Source organism: Bolinopsis microptera, chromosome 6 (assembly GCF_026151205.1).
Source record: "Bolinopsis microptera isolate Bmic1 chromosome 6, MBARI_Bmic_1.0, whole genome shotgun sequence".
Lineage (NCBI taxonomy): Eukaryota > Metazoa > Ctenophora > Tentaculata > Lobata > Bolinopsidae > Bolinopsis > Bolinopsis microptera.
The window spans coordinates 9,656,468-9,676,042 of NC_087077.1; the positions used below are offsets into that span (position 1 = coordinate 9,656,468).

General features: G+C 37.2%; 2 protein-coding genes across 2 annotated transcripts; both read left to right on the plus strand.

Moving 5' to 3' along the window:
* Window positions 1–137: 137 nt before the first annotated feature.
* Window positions 138–9,628, plus strand: LOC134817579 (leucine-rich repeat-containing protein 57-like). Its single transcript, XM_063826781.1, has 7 exons — window positions 138–354; window positions 573–708; window positions 1,360–1,502; window positions 3,199–3,331; window positions 3,478–3,577; window positions 8,985–9,063; window positions 9,204–9,628. The coding sequence occupies exons 1-7, from the start codon at window positions 271–273 to the stop codon at window positions 9,243–9,245; spliced, it is 717 nt and encodes a 238-aa protein (XP_063682851.1). The 5' UTR covers window positions 138–270; the 3' UTR covers window positions 9,246–9,628.
* Window positions 9,629–10,219: 591 nt separating this feature from the next.
* On the plus strand, window positions 10,220–12,522 carry LOC134817581 (uncharacterized). The gene is made up of 4 exons (XM_063826783.1): window positions 10,220–10,504; window positions 10,948–11,052; window positions 11,176–11,295; window positions 11,697–12,522. Exons 1-4 carry the CDS (start codon window positions 10,391–10,393, stop codon window positions 11,907–11,909), a joined length of 552 nt encoding a protein of 183 aa, XP_063682853.1. The 5' UTR covers window positions 10,220–10,390; the 3' UTR covers window positions 11,910–12,522.
* Window positions 12,523–19,575: the final 7,053 nt, after the last annotated feature.

The window sequence follows — 19,575 nt, forward strand, 5'->3', positions numbered from 1 at the left end:
CCATCTTTACTTTCTGATCCCACTCCACGTGTTCTGTATCTAAATTAATTCAGTTCATAATAAATAGCAATAATGTTTCTATTAGAGTATTATATTCCATTCTATAGGGTACAGTAACTCAACTTATTACATTGCAGCTATGTAAAGTTATCTCTGAAGAGAGATTGAAACTAATGATAATGGAACAGACGTAAAATAACAACAACAGAAACTACAACTGAAATAGAGAAGCTGAAACCGAAACAGAGAAGGTGAAACCGAAAGTGAATCATGGGTGGAAACAATCTGAGTGTTCCACTGGATCATGCTAAGAAGACTGGAGTGCTGTCTCTACAGAATAAAAAGCTTGACAAGGTACAATGAAATAGATAAGTAACCAAATTTGGCTACTTATAAGTAACCAAATAAGTAACCAAATAACCAAACTTTCCAACCTTGTGGCCCTTTAGCTCAGAATCTGAAAACACCATGATTGTCATAATATGAAAATGTCAGCTTTTAATCTTTCACTAGCACTAATCGTGAACCCCTCCCTTTTTTCGTGCCACTACCCATGGCTTACATGTATAAAGTTTCCAGAAGACATACTGGAGTTGCGGAGGAACCTGCGTACTCTGGACGTATCTAACAACAGGATAGAAGAGTTACCTGACGACATAGGCTGCATGCAGATGATACGCACCTTCAAGTTAGAGGAGAATAAGTTAGGTAAGATTAAAAGCTACGTAAGATGATAAGATAGAAGGTCAGTCACCAAACTATGAAGTTGTCAACAATAACAACTAGAGTGCTTTAAAACCTGGACATGATTTATAAGAATTGCAGAGCCATGACTTGTTGCAACGAATTTTCTAATATTATCATGTGCTGATTACCACGCTCTAATCAATAAACAATCTTGCGAGATTAATTAGCACCTGTTTTACAGTCCAACTTCAAGACAATTCAGCAGTTTGCCAGAATATAATAATGTGAGAAGAATCAATATAATATGTAATCACTATAGAGTCATTGAAGCCCATATACTCTGCCTAGAATATGTCTGTAAACAAATGTTTAGCATTTTAATGACTCCCCGGCCTCGTGTTGTCAGAAAATTGGCAGGTCAGAAAATATACAGTTAACTCATCAATATTCATTAGAGAAAACGGCGGCTGTGACCAAAATTGGGAGCACATGTTATATATTATGAGTATACTGCTGATTAAATGTTGAAAAGTTAACTGCATATTTTCTGGCACGTGACAGTCCTTAACCAGGAGCACTGTCACGTGCCGAACTTGTTTCCTGGCACCGGACCAATACATAAACTAATGTATTCTCCTCCAACTAACTCCCCCAACTAACATCCTATTACAGGTGAGTTACCTAAAACTATAGGTAATCTAGGTAAACTAGAGGCACTACACCTGTCGGGGAACCCGCTCATGGAATGGCCCACCCCCATACACCGGTGTGGGAACCTTAAACATCTCGACCTGAGTCGGTGTAGAATCTCTGAGGTGAATATAACTCTAAGTTATCAGTATAATCCTCTAGATCTAGAGTTTTATTTTACATACTTTAGATTACATGAAAATTGAGTTGCTGTATGTTTACACTTTTAAAAAGGTGGAGATCGAAAATACAAATTCAGTCATACATGAAAAACACAAACGTTGGTATGTTTCTTGATAAACGCACACATGACTTGGAAGCTTTGAGTAAACTACACTACAAACCCCGGCTGAACCTACCATGAATCCACGTTTATCGCTCGTAACCAAAGCTAGCAGCTCACTAGTCGGTAGAGATCAGTTAGTTCTGTCTAGTGTAACCCACCGGTGCAGGGACAAAAGGAAATCACGGCATGTGCAGAATCTCCATTTTTTCCCATTTTTTGCGACAAATTTTACATGTCGCCTGTTTGGCTTGTCGCGGTATCGCGATTTTTGGCCAAAGTAATCGCGATTTTCTTTTGTTCCTGCTAGAGATCAGTTAGTTCTGTCTAGTATAAGCCACCCGGTGGGTTATACTAGGCAGAACTAACTCATCTCTAGCGACTAGTAATGACTAGTGGCCACTTGTATATTGTTATTCGTGAATCTTGATTAGAGCACGTGCAAAACTCGTCACCAGGCGCGGACTATGTAATCTGAATGTTAACACGGGACCTGAATCTTTTGATAATGATAGGTTTAGATCATCATCGTGACATGACACCTGGGGTAAGGATCTAAAGAGACAGCTTATGAAAGACACCATTTTCAACAAGTAACATGACGTACGGGCTCAGGATCTGTTATGAGACAGCTTAATTTATATTGTAAATGTATTAAATAAAAGTTCTAAACGAGGGAAAGTTAAAATACAACGCCCAAGTCTAATCTTTCCCTAAAACAAATAACTAAATTTATAAATTACTAGAAATATGATAATTAATTTTCAAATTACTAGAGATAAAATACTTAATTTATAAATTATTATTATTTATTAAATCAAAGTTCTAAACAAGGGATAGTTAAAAAACAACGCCCGAGTCTAATCTTTCCCTAAAACAAAAACTAAAAATTAAAAACTTCATTGCAATTTCCGCCAATATCTCTTGTCATAACTCAAATTACGGAGATAATGCAGGTCAAAGATATTATTCAAATAAAGATTTCTTTTACATAAATCATGCACAATCAGCGAGAATAGATTGCTTTGGGGTCTTCCTCTTCTCCCTGGTAAGTCCAGTGTATTGATGGCAAAAATGAGGGAAGAAAACGCTGGTCCGTCAATAGGACCCCGCAAAATATGTCCTAACATTCTCCACCGACTACGGGCCACTTTTTCTGACAATGGTTCAGCATTGCAGCGTTTATACAAGTTTTTATTGGAGATGACTCCTGGGTACTTTATATTCAAAATAGTGCGAAGATGTCTGCGGTGAACAACATCTAGTTTTTCAAGGAATATTTTGGGGACGGCCCAACAGGATGAGTTGTACATAAGAACCGATACGACTAAAGCATTATACAGTATTAGACGTTTGTTTAGGGGCAGTTTATCACTCCAGGCCTTCTTGTAATTGTTAAAGGCAGCATATCCCAGGTTTATGCGACGCTGAATATCAGCTTTGCTACACAAGACGGACCCTAGAGTGATACTTTTCCTCCATGCTTCATTCCCTTCATTATAAATTAATAGAGAGATAATAACAGTACCCTCCCCTAGATCCCAGACAGTATCTCCAGTTTAAAGAAGTTGGACTACATTTGTTTATCTAACAACAGACTACACACCATACCTGATGGAATGTGCGAGCTTAAGTTGGTGGAGATAGATCTGAACAGTAATGACATCGCAGGTTTTTAAAGTTTAAACATTGAAATATTTTCAGTTTCTTAGAAAATCATAAAAAACTAGTATTTACAATTTCCTTGAGAAGCTTGACCCGCGATGACTCTGAGTCAGAATATGCAATCCTATAAAAAAAAACCTGACAAATTGCAGTGATACCGGTTGGTTTGGCGAAGAACCAGGTTCTCAGAGTCCTGCGACTTGATCACAACTCTATTACGTGTGCCGGCATTCCTACTGAGATCTTGAGCAAGTAAGAGCTTTTCATTGCTCTCATCGCTTATTTAGTGATGTATTTATTTTATAACTATAATAGCAATTACTGGGGGGGGGGGGGGGGGGGGGGGACCATATTAAAGTATAGTAAAGTATATCCCCGGGTCAAAATCGGAAAAAAAACCTGCATTTTAATATATTTAATATACCTACAATTAGTAGATTTATATTCTTCGTTAAGATTTACAAGATAAGCCAGTTGTTAGTCCCCTGAACTCATACACGAATTTTCATCCAGTTTGGACAAAAAATGGCCGTGTTATGAGTCAAAAACTATATGCCCATATTTGGAAACACAAACAAAATGTGATAGCTTTTGGCCCCTAAAATGATTAAATTTCAATATTTTTGTATGAGACTTTAACTTTAGGTCATAGACTAGAATCCCGACAGCATGACCATGTCACAACTTAACCATGTAATGACCATGTCATAACCATGTCGTAACGTAAAGTATATTAAAGTATATTAAAGTATATTAAAGTATATTTAAGTATATTAAAGTATATTAAAGTATATTAAAGTATATTAAAGAAGAACTCTTAACGCCAGCAGCAGATGCGGTGGATTTCTTTCTATTGGATGAGGACGAAAAGGTACTTTCTTTTGAATATCTTAGTAATGATGATGAGCCACCGTCCTTGTTTGAAATTGAGGAAGCTATCAAGAAGTTGAAGAACTACAAAAGTGCTGGAATTGATGAAATTTCAAATGAGCAGTTAAAGTACGGTTCTCCTGGACTTCTGCCTTGGTTAAAAGATTTGTTTGAAACTGTATGGAAAAGTGAGGATATTCCTAGTGATTGGAGGAAAGGAATCATCACCATCATCCCAAAGAAAGGGGACCTCACATATTGCAACAACAACAGAGGGATAACTCTACGCTCCACAGTATCGAAGTTATTTCAAATCGTGTTGTTAAAAAGACTAAGTAATGGGCTTGAAAAGTTACTTAGAGAAAATCAGTGTGGTTTCAGGAGAAACCGTTCTTGTATAGATCAGCTATACTCCCTTCATTGTATAATACACAATTGTATAGAATTCAACGTCCCTTTGTATATAAACGTTATTGATTTTAAAGCTGCTTTTGATTCAATCAATCGTGACTTTATTTGGAAAGCTTTTGAACATTATGGTCTTCCAACAAAATACATCAATGTTTTCAAAGCGTTCTTTAGAGCAACTGAAAGTGCAGTTCGTGTCAATGGGGAATTGACAAGATGGTTTGATGTCGATTCGGGGACTGGACAAGGTGATGTGCAAGGGCCCCCCATTTTCAACCTTGTACTTAACTGGGGATTAGAACTTGCCGAGAAGTTTAAAAATATATCGCGTGGTTTTACTCTTCAGTACAGACAAAAATGTGTCATTGATTTGGACTATGCTGATGACATAGCAGGCATGGATGACACTGTCGAGGGACTGCAAGAAACAACGGACAATATTGCGAAATACTGTGGGCTTGGGGGTTTAAAGATGAACGCAAAGAAAACAGAGATCATGGTAATTGGGAAAGATACGTCGCAGCACCCACTCCCAGAGAATAGGACCATAGATATTACTGTCGATGGAAACTCTGCAAAGCAGGTCACTCAATTCACTTATTTGGGTGCCAAAATTACATCGGATGGCAAGATCGATAAAGAAATAAGTGTCAGGATTGGAAAAGCAACCGGAGCTTTTAACCAACTCAATAACATTTGGAAGAATAAGAACATAAGCATTAACAACAAAGTGCGAATCTACATCGCAGCTGTTCTTACCATTCTGACCTATGGAAGTGAGATATGGAACACGACTCAAGTGCAGACAAGAAGATTAGAGTCTTTCCATCAGTACTGCTTACGCAGAATCCTGAGAGTGAGGTGGTTCCATCGAGTAAGAAATGAAGATGTTTTAAGAAGGGCTTCAATAACTGCTCTTACTGACATAATAGCAACAAAACGGCTACGTTGGTTTGGACATGTCAGTAGAATGCCTGAAGATCGGTTACCTAACTATCTACTTGAATGGAAACCCAAGCATGGGAAACGATCAAGAGGCAGGCCTAGGAAGAGCTTAAATGATGTATTTATTGAAGATGCTGAGCAGAGATTGGATCGTAATGGACTCACGATTGATTGTATGAGAAGATTGGCTGCAGATCGAAAAGGATGGAGAAATATTACCCGCCGAAGTTGTATAATACAAAGTAATGACGCAGATGACGCAGACTAATCCTTTTGGATGGAGATCTCGCCATGTAACATGTAACATGTATGTAAAGTATATTAAGTAATATGTGAACGACCCCTTAAAGTATATACCCAAAATTTTCAGCATTATTGGCAACTATAACATAGTAAAACAGTGACAATACGGAGAACTAAATGACATACAGTCCCAAAGCTGGCGAAGCTGGATTTTATTATCATTTCATTGTTTAATGTTTATGTTAATCATACAGGGTCTTTTGACACTGATTGAACAGATCACTTTCTCATCATCCACATAATATTGTAAAGGTAATCAATTATAGATCCAAAGATCTACAATCGTCTGCCTGTTACCATCTCCTTAGCTCAATCCCTGGAATCTTTTAAAGCTCTTCTCAAAACGTACCTTTTCAAACTGTCCCTAGATGAACTTGAAAAACGTTATTGATAACTATTTTGGTCATATTTGGTATTCGATCTTTGCGTAATATATTTAAGTACCATTTTCTGGCTTTAGTATTGACGATATATTTTCAAGCATAATTTATCTTCTTAACTCAGTATTCATGATATTTTCTGGGATGACTAGTTCAAACACTGCTGAGTATAAGTTTTATCTTAAAAGCGGTGTTATTAAATTTCAATTTATTATTATTACAATTAAATTCAGCAAAATTTACACAATGAGGGTGTGCATGACGTCATATCTACTCAACTCAAGTTTTGCTTTTAATTTAATAAGCTCTCACATCCGTAGAAGCAATTTAGGTTATCTTGATTCAAGCACGCTCCAGAGTTCTAAGTCTAATCAACTTCCTTTTTAATAATTACTCAACAGTCAACTGCTCGTGGAATTATACATATAACCCGTAGTGTAATCACATGGCCCGGATCCGAAAAATTCCTTTTTTGTACATGTTAGAACACTGATATAAAATGAGAGCGTAGTTACTCGGAATTATCACAATATATCATATCAGGCTGACTACAACATTAAAATTGTGATTAATAAGTTTTACGTTAATGTATTTTGACAACAGACAGACATTTAGCGACAGATCTCATCAGGACTTGGGATCTTACCAATAAACTTGGTCACTGAAGCTGCTCATGCTGTAGTATAGCACAATATTTACAGCTTTACCTATGGAGTTAAATCGTATCTAAATTCCTTGATTAATGTATGTCAAGGAGTGGCAGAAAGAATTGAAAATGGTTATTAAGCTTGTTGAGCAGTGTTTTTAACCCTTTTATAAATAAGATTGTAAAATTGACCATTACTGACTAACACAGTACTTAGGAGGTTCTGGAGGAGGTTCTGGAAACATAATATAAGTGTAACAACAGGTTGTTTGATTCAGACAATGTGTTTTTATCATCAGGGGATAGTGGAGTGAAGATTTATATATTATGTTTTAGTGGTGTCAATGTTGAGGTAGTTAAAGGAGCGATGGTGCATGCAACCGAGGTTGATTAGTAAACTCTCAAAATTTGACAGGGGGCATAGGTTGGTCACGTTGTCACTTCCCACCGCCACCTACAGGAAGCTAATATTTAATAACTTAGAGCTAATCTCCTTCCCTCTTGAAGAGCGAGCCTAGGGAAGGAGATGTAGTTCTTCCTCCGAGTTACGTGAAAGCTTGCTGTATTAAATACCATGTTGAGTAGCTAAACTGTCCCATGTCTAGTGCAACTGGCCCAACTTGCATGATAATTATAGAAATACTAGAAAGCCCGTGGTAACAGGGATGATGCTAGTAGTAGTAGTGTTCTTTGAAAGAAAGTTTTAATCGCATAAAAAAATGTTCATCTTAACCGAAGATACAGCCGATATAAATGTACAACACACAACGTAATTACCACAACACCGATCAACAGACAGACATACATACAGAAAGAATCTTAAGAATTATTCAGGGGGGGGGGGGGACCAAAAGTCAGTGTGCAAACGTTGGGTCTTATAATTCCCGAACCAGGGACTAGTGAAATGGGTCTAGTGAGCTTACTTTTATTAACATGATATGATAAAGTTGTGATATTAAAATACTAAGATAAGTTTGAAAAGTTTCCATTTGTCATATTTTGTTTGATCATACCTGTTTGTATACTGAATGTTTGAATTTTTCTCGATCAAATTAGGTTTATACCGATATCCTGGTAAAGTTCTCCGTGTCGAACGAAAATCTGAAAATTCCACAAACCGTAAGTCCTAGTCCAGCATTTATTGATGGCTCTAATTCCGTCGGTGGTCAGTCCCCATGCGTGGTACTTTTCGGCGGGTATTGGGTATTTACGACCCACTTGGAGCATAACTATTCGGAACTTCTCGGCGCAGTACGCCCGTAGGTCTACCTTACCAAAACCTAGGGTAACTTTATTTAGAAAGGAGGTTCTATTAGAGATCTCAAGTCATATGTGATCCCTATTTTATTACATTTTAAAATCTGTATCATGGATTTTCGATTTAGAATTAGTCTGAGTTGTAATTCGTAGTGTGGCTTTGTATAACGTGACCCAAATTTTTAAAGCAGCAACTTTGACATCCTTACAGATAACAATCCTTCGAATTTTCATACAATGTCATCAGGAGATCAGGAAAAAACGCACAATATTTCAGAAAGTTTCTTGGGAAAGCTAAAAAGGGGGATTAAATAACAGGAAAACAGAAAACTGCAGCTACTCACAGCTGGGATTGTTGAAGGAGGACAGATCAGTACACTTCGTGCTGATAGACTCCTTGCCCCTAGTAATGGAGCAAACCTTTGACTTGTAAAATGTACCCACAGTAATCTACTCTGTTACCCGGGAAATATTATGTTTTGAGATAGTTGAATATAGATAGCTTTTGGCCTCTAAGTCTAATGCAAATGATTTGATTTCAATATTTTTGTATGAGACTTTAACTTTAGGGCATATTCTGTCCAAACCAAGGATGCACTACATGAAGAATTCGTTGTAACTTTGTTTGAAAAGTATTAATAGACTAGAATCCCGACAGCATATTAAAGTATATAAATATATTAAAGTATATTAAAGTATACCCCGGGCCAAAATCTGAAAAAACCTACATTTCAATATACTTTAATATGGTTACCCCCCCAATTACTTCCATCACTTAAGACACGTTGATTTATCTTTATTTGTGATATTCTTTGCCCGAACACTCCAATAACAAAGTTTCCACTCCCAGTTCGATGATCTCGACCCTCTCTTTGGAGGCTAACCCTATTGATCTGAGAAAGTTTAGAGAAATGAATGGGTACGATAAGGTAAACAATAAACATGCGTGTAGGATTCGGCTATCTTTAATACGATTATTGTTGTAAGTTTAAGGTTTTAACTGAAAATATCCCTTTTCACCGAATTCTATTCATATTCGCTTCGAAATCTCAATCTTGTTTTCTATCAGTACCAAGAGAGGTTTACAGCAACCAAGAGAAAGTGCGATTGACAAGGCAGGGGCGGCACACAAGAAACTTAAATCTGAATGAGTAGTTTATCTCCTTTGTGAAATCCGAGGAATGAGAAATGAGGAGAGATGAAGAGATAGAGTTTATAAAAGGACTGATTTAGTTTTCGTTTTTTGGAGTCAGGGATTAAAACTTGTTTTACTTTCCGTGTTATCAGATGAAGTATCAGTTTTAATTTAAAGTGATATTACTTTTGTTAAAGGGTTTTTGAAACTTTGCCTTTCATTTTGTACGAAACTCTTGATAAACGAATTTAATTTGATTCCAGCTTTGTAGTGAAAGTCTTACTAATCTGATCAATAAATTGGCATTATACAATTATAAAATTGTATCAAGTTACTTCAATACTTCCATTGATATCTTTACCTGTTGTAGTTGTCGTTCTTATTGCAGTCTTGCAGCTTTCTAGAGTCTGAAATACTGATTTTTTAAGATAAAAAGCGGTAACCGACTGGAAAACTCGCGATATAATTTTTTCGATGTTTCAGGCCAAAGATAAAAACTTTGATTATGATCCTATACTATCAAAAGCAGAGAAGGGAACCTGAAATCCTAAAAATTTTGAAAAATCACTTCTATGTCCGATTCCAGCCCAAACATTCTGACTGATAAAAATCCTAGCAAGGCTCGTGCAAAGGCTTTCTCCCTGGCCTCGGAGTCGGGTGAAGATCTTCCCAGTCGGTTACTAGAATTATGCCTACTCACTCGATAGTGCATCTATATTCTATATCTGCAAACTAATAGATCACCGTCCCAGCAAATTATTGTAATGTGAATATCATGAATCAAAGCTGTCATGAATACTGGGGCCGTATTATATGATTTGAAGGAGACCCACGATGAATTGTATTAAATCGTCTACCTCAAACACTCCCGCGACTCAGACGAATTATTCAAATCCAGATAATTTCTACTGATTCTTACTGATTCGTATTTTTCCTCTTTGTTTTTACATTTACATCTTGTTTAGATATGATCTGGATCAGAACAAAGCCTGCGTAATGGATTAATAGTGTCATGGATTGAAGGATTCTCTTTTCTCCAAATATCTAGCTCAGTCCGAGAACTTTGTTAAAGTAAGACTAGGCCAGGGAACGGAGTAAGCAAACTGCACCTTTGATAGATAATGAGTATTATTTCTGCCTACACGATTCATGCTACTGGTATGAGGCAAGCCCAGGAAAATGCGGCTTTTCGTGAGGAGCTGGCGACCGAAACTACCTTCAAATTCTCTGATGAAGTAAGAAAATTGCCATGGGATTTTAAAAAATAAAGAATTTAAAACTTTTCATGACTATTTTTCTTGAAATTAAAAAATCATAGCGATAGCAATCATTCGAAAGATCAAATGGAAAGACACTAAGCGTTCTTTAACCGTTCAGTATGTGGGCTGTGCTCGGTGAAACAATTGCGTTTTCTTTCTGGTCGTTTAATATGTTGGCTTCACGGAACTTTTTCCATCCATAATTAGTATATTAGTACATCTAATTACTATGATCTTAAAGTCGTACTACTAGTACTACATACATATAATATATAACAATATGTACTATTAGTTCTCGTGCTTTATCGTGTTTATGACAACAGACAAGAACATTAAAACACATTACGACTATCAGTTTTGGTTGCCACTTCTTTCTTACTCTTATCTCAAGTTTCCACTACAAAACTATCACTTTCCAGGAGAAGGAGAAGTTCGTGTCCCACATGACATCAGGAGTACAGCTCATGATAAAGCCCACTGAGGAGGCAATCCTGGCTAAAACACAGGAGGTTCTTGAGAGTCAGGTTAGTTGTGGAACTTGCTTGTAATTATTGGATCGTTTCTAGTTTCTACCAGCAATCAAAAGATTCTTGCTCATTGCTTCCGGATCTCGGGCTATTTCGTTACTTACAGCCTGTATCTTGTAGGGACAGCTGGAGAAGGTTCTAGAAGAAGAAGCAGCCCGAGTAGAGGCAGCTAAAGCGGCTCTCAGCGAGGTTCAGCAGATAATGATTAAAGTTCCGCAGTACAGACAAAAAGTTTTACAGGTACGCTTGCTGGTCACCAAAACGGCATAATTGTTTCAATTATTGGTTAAACAATATTAGCATAATTAATGGGCGGTCTCATTGCTCAGATCGCACACGTCAATCATGCCTTAAATAGCTTAAACTCGTATAATTAAAATACGTGAGTGTCATCTGATCAAACAAACTCTACCTCCTATTAGTTATCTGTAAGCTGCCATAAAAAGTAAGTACTTATACGTTTGGGGCCTATTTCTCCGTCACTGAGTGCCCGATTGAAATAATTCTTTCTGGTAGGACTGGCTATTATCAATCATTGAAGGAATATATCAAATCAAATTATAACAATATTCATTTTTTCCGAATGAACACTCGATATTGCGGTTTTTAGATACAACATTTTGACATGAACAACTCCACAGATAAAGAAAGAGATGACCAACATCCAGCGGAGAACATCTAAACTTTCCACCAAGTCGCTGCAACTAAAAGCAGCTCGAGACAAGATCCTGGAGAGTGAGCGCCAGCAGGCAGCTAGACTTGCTAAACTTGAAGCCAGGGTGGTTACTACCACCCCTACTCCTGGTGGTAGTGGTAGTTCTGGTGGCAGCAAGGTGGCTGTTGTCAAGGAGTAAGGTTGTTGGTTAGTTTTGGAACACCCGCTCCAAGATAAGGCTACGCACGCCGTTACACCCAACTTCTCCAGGAGGTGATGTGTTCACAGTGGTTAATCTGGATGTAGCAAGCCAGTAAGGTCACATTTGTGAACGTGTAGACTGTAGAGGTGCAGGAGTATTTCGTCAGAATTAATATTTTCATATGAAGATGTTGAACTCAGAAATAGTTCATGATTATCATTTAATCGTAGTGAACATCTCATGCGTCTGCAAATTCCTCCAGTGGTTTGTTCATTTCCTGAAGCTTTTGTACTACATTTTATATATATATATATACTGTGTGTATTGTTTGTGTGTGTTGAAAGTTTTTCAATCTTTATCAATGTAATTAATGTTCCATTTCAATGTTCAAATTAAAAGCTTTTCTATGTAATAGCAAATTTTTTCAATTTTGATTTATGTCAGTGACCAGATTTGATTCAATTTTAATTGAAGTGAGCTTTAAATTATAGAACAGAAATTCTGAATGGCTCCTTGTAATATCTTACGTTTTGTTATCTTAAAATCAGATGCTTTAAGATTTTTATGTTATTGTTGCAGATTGCAGTGCAGGACACTTTTTTTATATTTACAGAGGCTTTATTATTAGATTCAACATGTCAAAAATTATTGAAATTTAGTTATTGAAACTATTGTTACGCCGTAGACGGGGATGCCACAAATCGAAAATTCGAATATTGATTTTATCCCTCAATTAGCTGATGAAACAACTTCTGATGCTGAGAGAATCTGGTATGACAGGCTTTGGAGATGGATCTCACTTCTCTGTTATGTTCCTTCTTCCGATTGGAAATGTAACTAATCAAGTTTCTGCTTTTTTGGTGTCATTCATCTAAATTTCGAAGTGAATTTATTATCCGTACAAATTTCATGTTAGCTCAGTCGCGCAATCTTCAGAATGTAAAATTTTGTACATATTTATAGGTTTCCCATGTTCCAGGAATCCGGCAAGAAAACAGATAGGTAACGATGATCTCCTTATACATATATATACGTATATTATGATATAATGATCGAGAATGAAGAGATACATGTTTGGAGGTAAGTTTTTCTTAAAATCCAAAAATTTGTCCAACGCTGAAAAGATTCTGGTCGTTTCACATTTTCATTTCTAAACTACGAATAAGACAAAATCAGCGGTTATACTAATGCCTACGTATTAGTTGTAGCGCTTGTTGCTAGCAAATATGTTATGATAGATAATGATGAATAATGATACATATAGTGATAACAGTGATACATACTGATATTATACCCACATCCAGAAAGGCGGTAGATCGGCAGGTAATATGCGAGAAAAATTTGGATTTTGGTGGAAATTTGGTGGCAAAGAGGATATTTTTAGAAGACCTGGGGGGGGGGGGGGGGGGGAAGGAGGGATCGGAAGGGGAAATTGTTCTGCGAGGAAATTTAAAATTTCCTGGACGTGGGTAAAATAATACATGGTGATAGTTGATACATAATGATACATAATAAAACACAACACTTAATTTGTCTCTAAATTCGCTGTTAGATAGTTTTTGGGTATGCAGAAAGTAAGAAAAACGAGGGTTGATGAATCATCTTGAATTTAAAACGGTTACCCAAACCTTCGCTCAGACTTTTTCTAGCCAAAAATCAGAAGGATCGCCCATGAAATACGTTATTGGCAGTCGCCGAATAAAAAATTAGTTCTTTCACTCGGTTGACGTTCTCAGAGCGAACTCTCAGTCCGAGATCGCCGCTGAGTTAACGTATTAAATATCACTGTGCTTATTGATACTGTTCTCTTCCTAATAGTGCTGATAGTTCTGAAACTGCCTAGGGGTTTTTTTAAAGAGAGACTGGGCCATGATAGCCCACGAGAGGATAGTAATGAGATGCTCTTCCTACATCTGGGGTGTGGCAACCCTGGGGAAGGTTGCCGGAGAAATCAGAGTGAATGGTGAAGGGTGGTGTTAAAAGTGACATGAGTCAAAATGATACGCTTAAGTGCCATCTAGGTTTGGAAAAGTAAAATGAGACGAGAAATCATGTGAGTTTACTGTCACCCCGGTCTGATCCAACTCTTCCGGTACAATTAGGCGTTTGGTGCGGTTTGCGAAATTCACTATCGTGATGATGTGTTGGTTGTCGAATATGTCATTGACGGATAGGTAGTAGTCCCTGAAATATTGACCTCTTATTTGGGCAATAGCTGGACACTCAGACACTGTCCAAGGAAGTGTGAGACAGTTTCCTCTTCGTCGCCGCACATAGGACAAGCACTGGTGCTTGATTTGCAAATGGTGTAAAGTTGTTTGTTTAAGCCGCAGTGACCCATGATGAGTTGAACTGCAGTTCTGTAATTTTGTCTGTTGTTGCTGAGTGTAGTATTGAGGTTTTTGATGATGTTGGCGTGCTTGTGGCCGAGTGTTAGTTTGGTGTGTCTGGGACCATCAGTTAACCAAGTTTCATGATTTAGTCTGGTGACTTTGTTGTCGATTAGACGTTTGATGTAAGATTGTGGAATTGGACACTTCAAAGTGGATTCACTGATTGTACCAAGCTTGGCCAGCTCATCTGATTTTTCGTTCTCCCACAATCCATCGTATCTCTAGCGTGTGGGTGGATCCGAGTGCATTAAGAGAGTCGTAACAGTCTCTTGTAGTTCTACTCCGCGTTGAAAGCGAAGAGATTTGTATAGATGAGAGACTGTCAGACCATATGATGATATGTGTGTTGGTATAGGTAGAGAGATATTTGCAAGCTTCGATGATAGCGATGAGCTCTGTTTGATAAGCAGTGCAATAATCAGGGAGCTTGAATGATCTTTCTTCTAGGGTGGTGTTATTGTTGTCAGCTGTGATGATATAGCCAGCCCCGCTTCCTGAATATGTGAGTGACCCGTCTGTGTAGCAGGTGATCGTTTCACTGGTAATATTGTCGATGGTGTTTTGAAGTGAATTTCTATATCCAGTATTATCAGCTCCAGGAGTTGTGCCGTCCTAGCATCATGGTTGGTGTTGTAAGTTGTTAGGTCTCTCGTTGCTCTGGGTGGTACATTGAGATCTGATATATTGAGATCTATTGATGGTGGTATGATTTTTGATAGTTCCTTTTTTATATGCGATAGTTTCAAGCGTGAGGCTGCCATAAGCTTGCAGCCTGGTTGCGCCCTTTGCTGCTTCGCCTCTCAAGAAAGGTATGATGTCACAGGTTGTGATAGATTTACTTCCAGATGCTGTTTTTAGTTCAAAAGATTGCGTTCATGTGTTTCCCCCTCTGGTATTCAAAATGTAGTCTCACCTTGAGACCGATTCGTCGGATTAGCTATCACTATTGTCGTTGAAACAGACCTGAAAATGTTCTGGACAGGTCTCATCACCCATTCTCTCATCTGTTTCATCCTCCACAGATACAGGAGTGGGTTCAGAGTTGCATTTAGAACAGTGCAGAAGATTTCGCTGATCATCCAGCTGTAAAAGAACATGAATTTTTTGTTGTATATCTCATCTCCATATATTGTCCAAATGGCATTGTTCAAAAAGGTTAAGGAATTACAGATGAGGAAATTCACTGAAAAGTAAATGATCGTTAGTGATGCTTGCCGGTTTCTCCTTTGGGAAGCATCTGGTAAATTATGAGTCTGCAGCCTTGCCGTAGAAACCACCACTGAAAGGAGAACGATGACAGGAGGGATTCCAGTGCAGATACAGTAGTTGATCATGTACATGGTAAGGAATATTCCCTGCGCGTTAACTGTGCAGTATCCTAAACCATAGGAATAGTAATCATCATGGATAACCACGTCGATTACGTTCCATGTACAATGATACAAGAACATCACCATGATCGAGATAAGGACATGCTGTTTCTTTATCTTGTAAAATGGAAAGATAATGACGATAGTTCTGGTCAGGGAGACTACCATCACCAAGAAGATGGAAATAACTTGAAGCAAGAGGATGCAGAAATACCATATTTTGCAGAAAGGTCTGTTGCCGAATAAGCCAGGGTGTCTATTGTTCAACCAATTGACAGTGACTGGTAGATGAATCAAACTGAAGACTATATCTATACAGCAGGCAATCATGTAGAGAAGGGTTGATAGATTTCGTTTCCCTGTCTGAAGAAAGTACCTCAAAGCTAGACAATTGCCCGGAAGTCCTATCATCAAACATACCAGTAATCCTGCAGCTACCAAGCCATCGTATATTCTGCATTCAGTTAGTTGTAAAAGACCACGATCTGGCGTAGTTGAAGGATGTTCTGTCGTATTCATAATAAAGTGAAGGAGTTTTGCTAGAGTCTCATTACGTTTAGGGTTTATCCACGTTTACATATTCCTTCAAACAAAAAATTGTAAGTTAAAAGTGAAAATTATATCATACAAAATAGACCCTGTTAAAGCTCTGATGGCGAAACGATATTCCAAGGAATTTAAACAGCGTTAAAACACGTTTAATTAATGGCCGAGAAGACCAAAGTACGAAAAAAATGGTACCAGTAGAAAAACCGCAAATTCCTTGTCGTGATTATTTCTATATTTAATTTTTCACATATTCTAGTGAAATATATATTATGAGCATACACGTGAAAGTGAACCAGGATCACTGTCACGTGCCGAACTTGTCTCCCGGCACCGGACCAATACATAAACTAAGGTATTCTCCTCCAACTAACTCCCCCAACTAACATCCTATTACAGGTGAGTTACCTAAAACTATAGGTAATCTAGGTAAACTAGAGGCACTACACCTGTCGGGGAACCCGCTCATGGAATGGCCCACCCCCATACACCGGTGTGGGAACCTTAAACATCTCGACCTGAGTCAGTGTAGGATCTATTCTATATTCTGTATGTATATGGACACGTTCATTTGAGTTTGAGGATATTGGTAAATATGAGTGACCCTATTGAAAGGCACAGTGTAGTTGACTTTGTCACACTATGAAATTACACATACCCTTGACGGTTAGGATAATCGTCTCATCCTCTAGGCTAACTTTGTCACATAACGATATCTTAATCAGGTGATAAGATATCGCTTAAATACGGCCGGCACGGAAATGGTTACATTGTCACACTATAAACATGTGACGGAGTAAATATGGACCCCTTGCTGCCGTTTTTGACCAAATTTTTGAGTGTCCAGTTGATTGGATGGGTACATATGACCATTACCTACATATTTGACGACTTTTTTCGTTAGATGGTGCACTCAGGTTTACTCTGTCACACATTTAAGAAAATATGTGAAGAATGTTTAGGGCACCCTGATAAGCAATGCTGAGTAGTGTAGGTTTATTTGATGGCCTGGAAGTGCTAGGAATTGTTATTATATCATATAGTCTTAAGGAATTAAAACACAGAAGGCACAAACAAGTTTACTTTGTCACATAATCTTGAACATGTGTAAAATTAAACAAATAATGATATACCAGCTTAAACCCCTTATATTACGTACTATGGATCAAACAACACTGCTAGTACCATGCACCAGTAACATAAATCATTGTCGGGTGGTAATATGTTAACAGTGTCAAAATTAAACTACCGCAACATGGTCAAAAATAGGGTAATTTCGTCACAAAAAATGATTATAACTCTGTTAGCTCCTTGCTGGCAAAATAACTAGTTTATTGAAGTTACATAGTATTCTAATAGAGGTATATTTCTTCTAAATAGTTCTTCTAAATAGGGGCAAGACATGTTTACTTTGTCACATCAGTTATTATAAGAGTTAGGTAATCGTCATCAGATTAACAGATCTTTTTCGTAGTTTGGATCGATTAATATAGGCAATAAAGCATCCTATGCCAATTTTAACACACTATCTTGATATTGTTGGGGCAGGGAAAGTTAATTTTTTCACATTTTCAGTGTCTTTGACAAATGAATCTAAAATTGTTAAACTTGAGCTCTGATGTTCTGGACAATATTCTAGTACCGATCGTTTCTGAAAAAAATGTTGAATTCTAATAGAGTTAAATAGATCTTCAAAATAGAGGCAAGACATGTTTACTTTGTCATATCAGTTATTATAAGAGTTAGGTAATCGTCATCAGATTAACAGATATTTTTCTTAGTTTGGATCGATTTATATAGGCAATTAAGATATTGTTGGGGCAGGGAAAGTTAATTTTGTCACATTTTCAGTGTCTTTGGCAAATTAATCTAAAATTGTTAAACTTGAGCTTTGATGTTCTGGACAATATTCTACCATTCGTTTCTGAAAGAATGTTGAATTCTAATAGAGTTATAGATCTTCAAAATAGGGGCAAGACATGTTTACTTTGTCACGTCAGTTATTATTAGAGTTAGGTAATCGTCATCACATTAACATAGAATATTCTTTTGTAGTTTGGATTGATTTATATAGGTAATAAAGCAGCCTATGCTAATTTTTACACACTATCTTGAAATTGTTGGGGCAGGAAAAGTTAATTTTGTCACATTTTTAGTGACTTTGACAAATTTAACCTAAAATTGTTAAACTTGAGCTCTGATGGTCATCGAATATATAGATCTTCAAAATAGGGGCAAGACATGTTTACTTTGTCGCATCAGTTATTATAAGAGACTATTTCATTCTATAATCATTGTTTTTAACCTATTTACGATTTCGTATTATTTTTTGTGACAATGTAAACATCAACTGATCTTAACTTGCATCAACTACATTGTCATCATGTGAAATTTTCCCGCCTTTCAAACCAAAATCAGATATAAATATTTCGCCCAAAATTTAAAATTCCATATATTGTGACAGAATTAACCTCATTTCCCAATAACCAAGTGCCTGTATTAGCTAACTATTCAAAACAACATATTTTAGGGCTATGATGTGTAGATCAACCATCAAATAATGAGTTAAAAGGTTTTTGAGGACACCTGACAGTAGAATAGAGGTATGGTATTCTGAGTGTGACAAAGTTGCCCAAATATTGCTTTGTAACCGTTCGATCCGTGCCTTTTAACCAATGTTGTATCATAATTGTTAGATTGACCTAATTTACTATATTTCAGACCAAGGAATGATAATTAGACAACTGCAGTTAACTAAGTCACACAAAATGTGACATTTGAACCATTATAGTGCCTAACAACAATAGATTTTCTTTCTGAGCAGTGTATATGGGAGTATGGGTTACGTGGCTAATGTTCAGAACTTCAGAACGTGCTAGGTTAATAGATGTCAAAATTAAGCCACTATCGTCGAAAACGCTATTATTTTTATTTACCAATATCCTCAAACTCAAATGAACGTGTCCATATATATTTCTATGTTCTTTATTTCTATATTATATAACCTATACATTCAAATTACCGATATGATTCATCACCACCCAGCTTGTAACCCCGGTCCTGCCTAAATCTACTGCTGTATCTAGACAGAAGCAACTACTGAGTGGAGCTGTAAAACGAAGAAAAGTGTACGTTACAGTGTTATGGAGAGATTAGTGAGGAGTACTACAAGTGGATGGTCTGTAACATGTATAGACAGTTTTTGGGAGTTCCAAATAGTTTCTGATTATTCTGATTTCTTGCGACAAATGATAGGTACTGCACTGTTAGGATAAACGACGTTTCAAAGTAACAACTTCTTATTCAAGCTGACAAAATTGGTAAATATTTGAGAAAACTGTCTCATAAAATTTA

Excerpts from the sequence above, each read along its gene's own strand:
- LOC134817581 (XM_063826783.1), top strand. The coding sequence starts at position 10,391 with ATGAGTATTATTTCTGCCTACACGATTCATGCTACTGGTATGAGGCAA. Across the intron at positions 11,053-11,175 it reads AGGAGGTTCTTGAGAGTCAG|GGACAGCTGGAGAAGGTTCT; the intron begins GTTAGTTGTGGA and ends TGTATCTTGTAG. Across the intron at positions 11,296-11,696 it reads ACAGACAAAAAGTTTTACAG|ATAAAGAAAGAGATGACCAA; the intron begins GTACGCTTGCTG and ends ACAACTCCACAG.
- LOC134817579 (XM_063826781.1), top strand. The coding sequence starts at position 271 with ATGGGTGGAAACAATCTGAGTGTTCCACTGGATCATGCTAAGAAGACT. Across the intron at positions 3,578-8,984 it reads CCTACTGAGATCTTGAGCAA|TTCGATGATCTCGACCCTCT; the intron begins GTAAGAGCTTTT and ends TTCCACTCCCAG. Across the intron at positions 9,064-9,203 it reads AAATGAATGGGTACGATAAG|TACCAAGAGAGGTTTACAGC; the intron begins GTAAACAATAAA and ends GTTTTCTATCAG.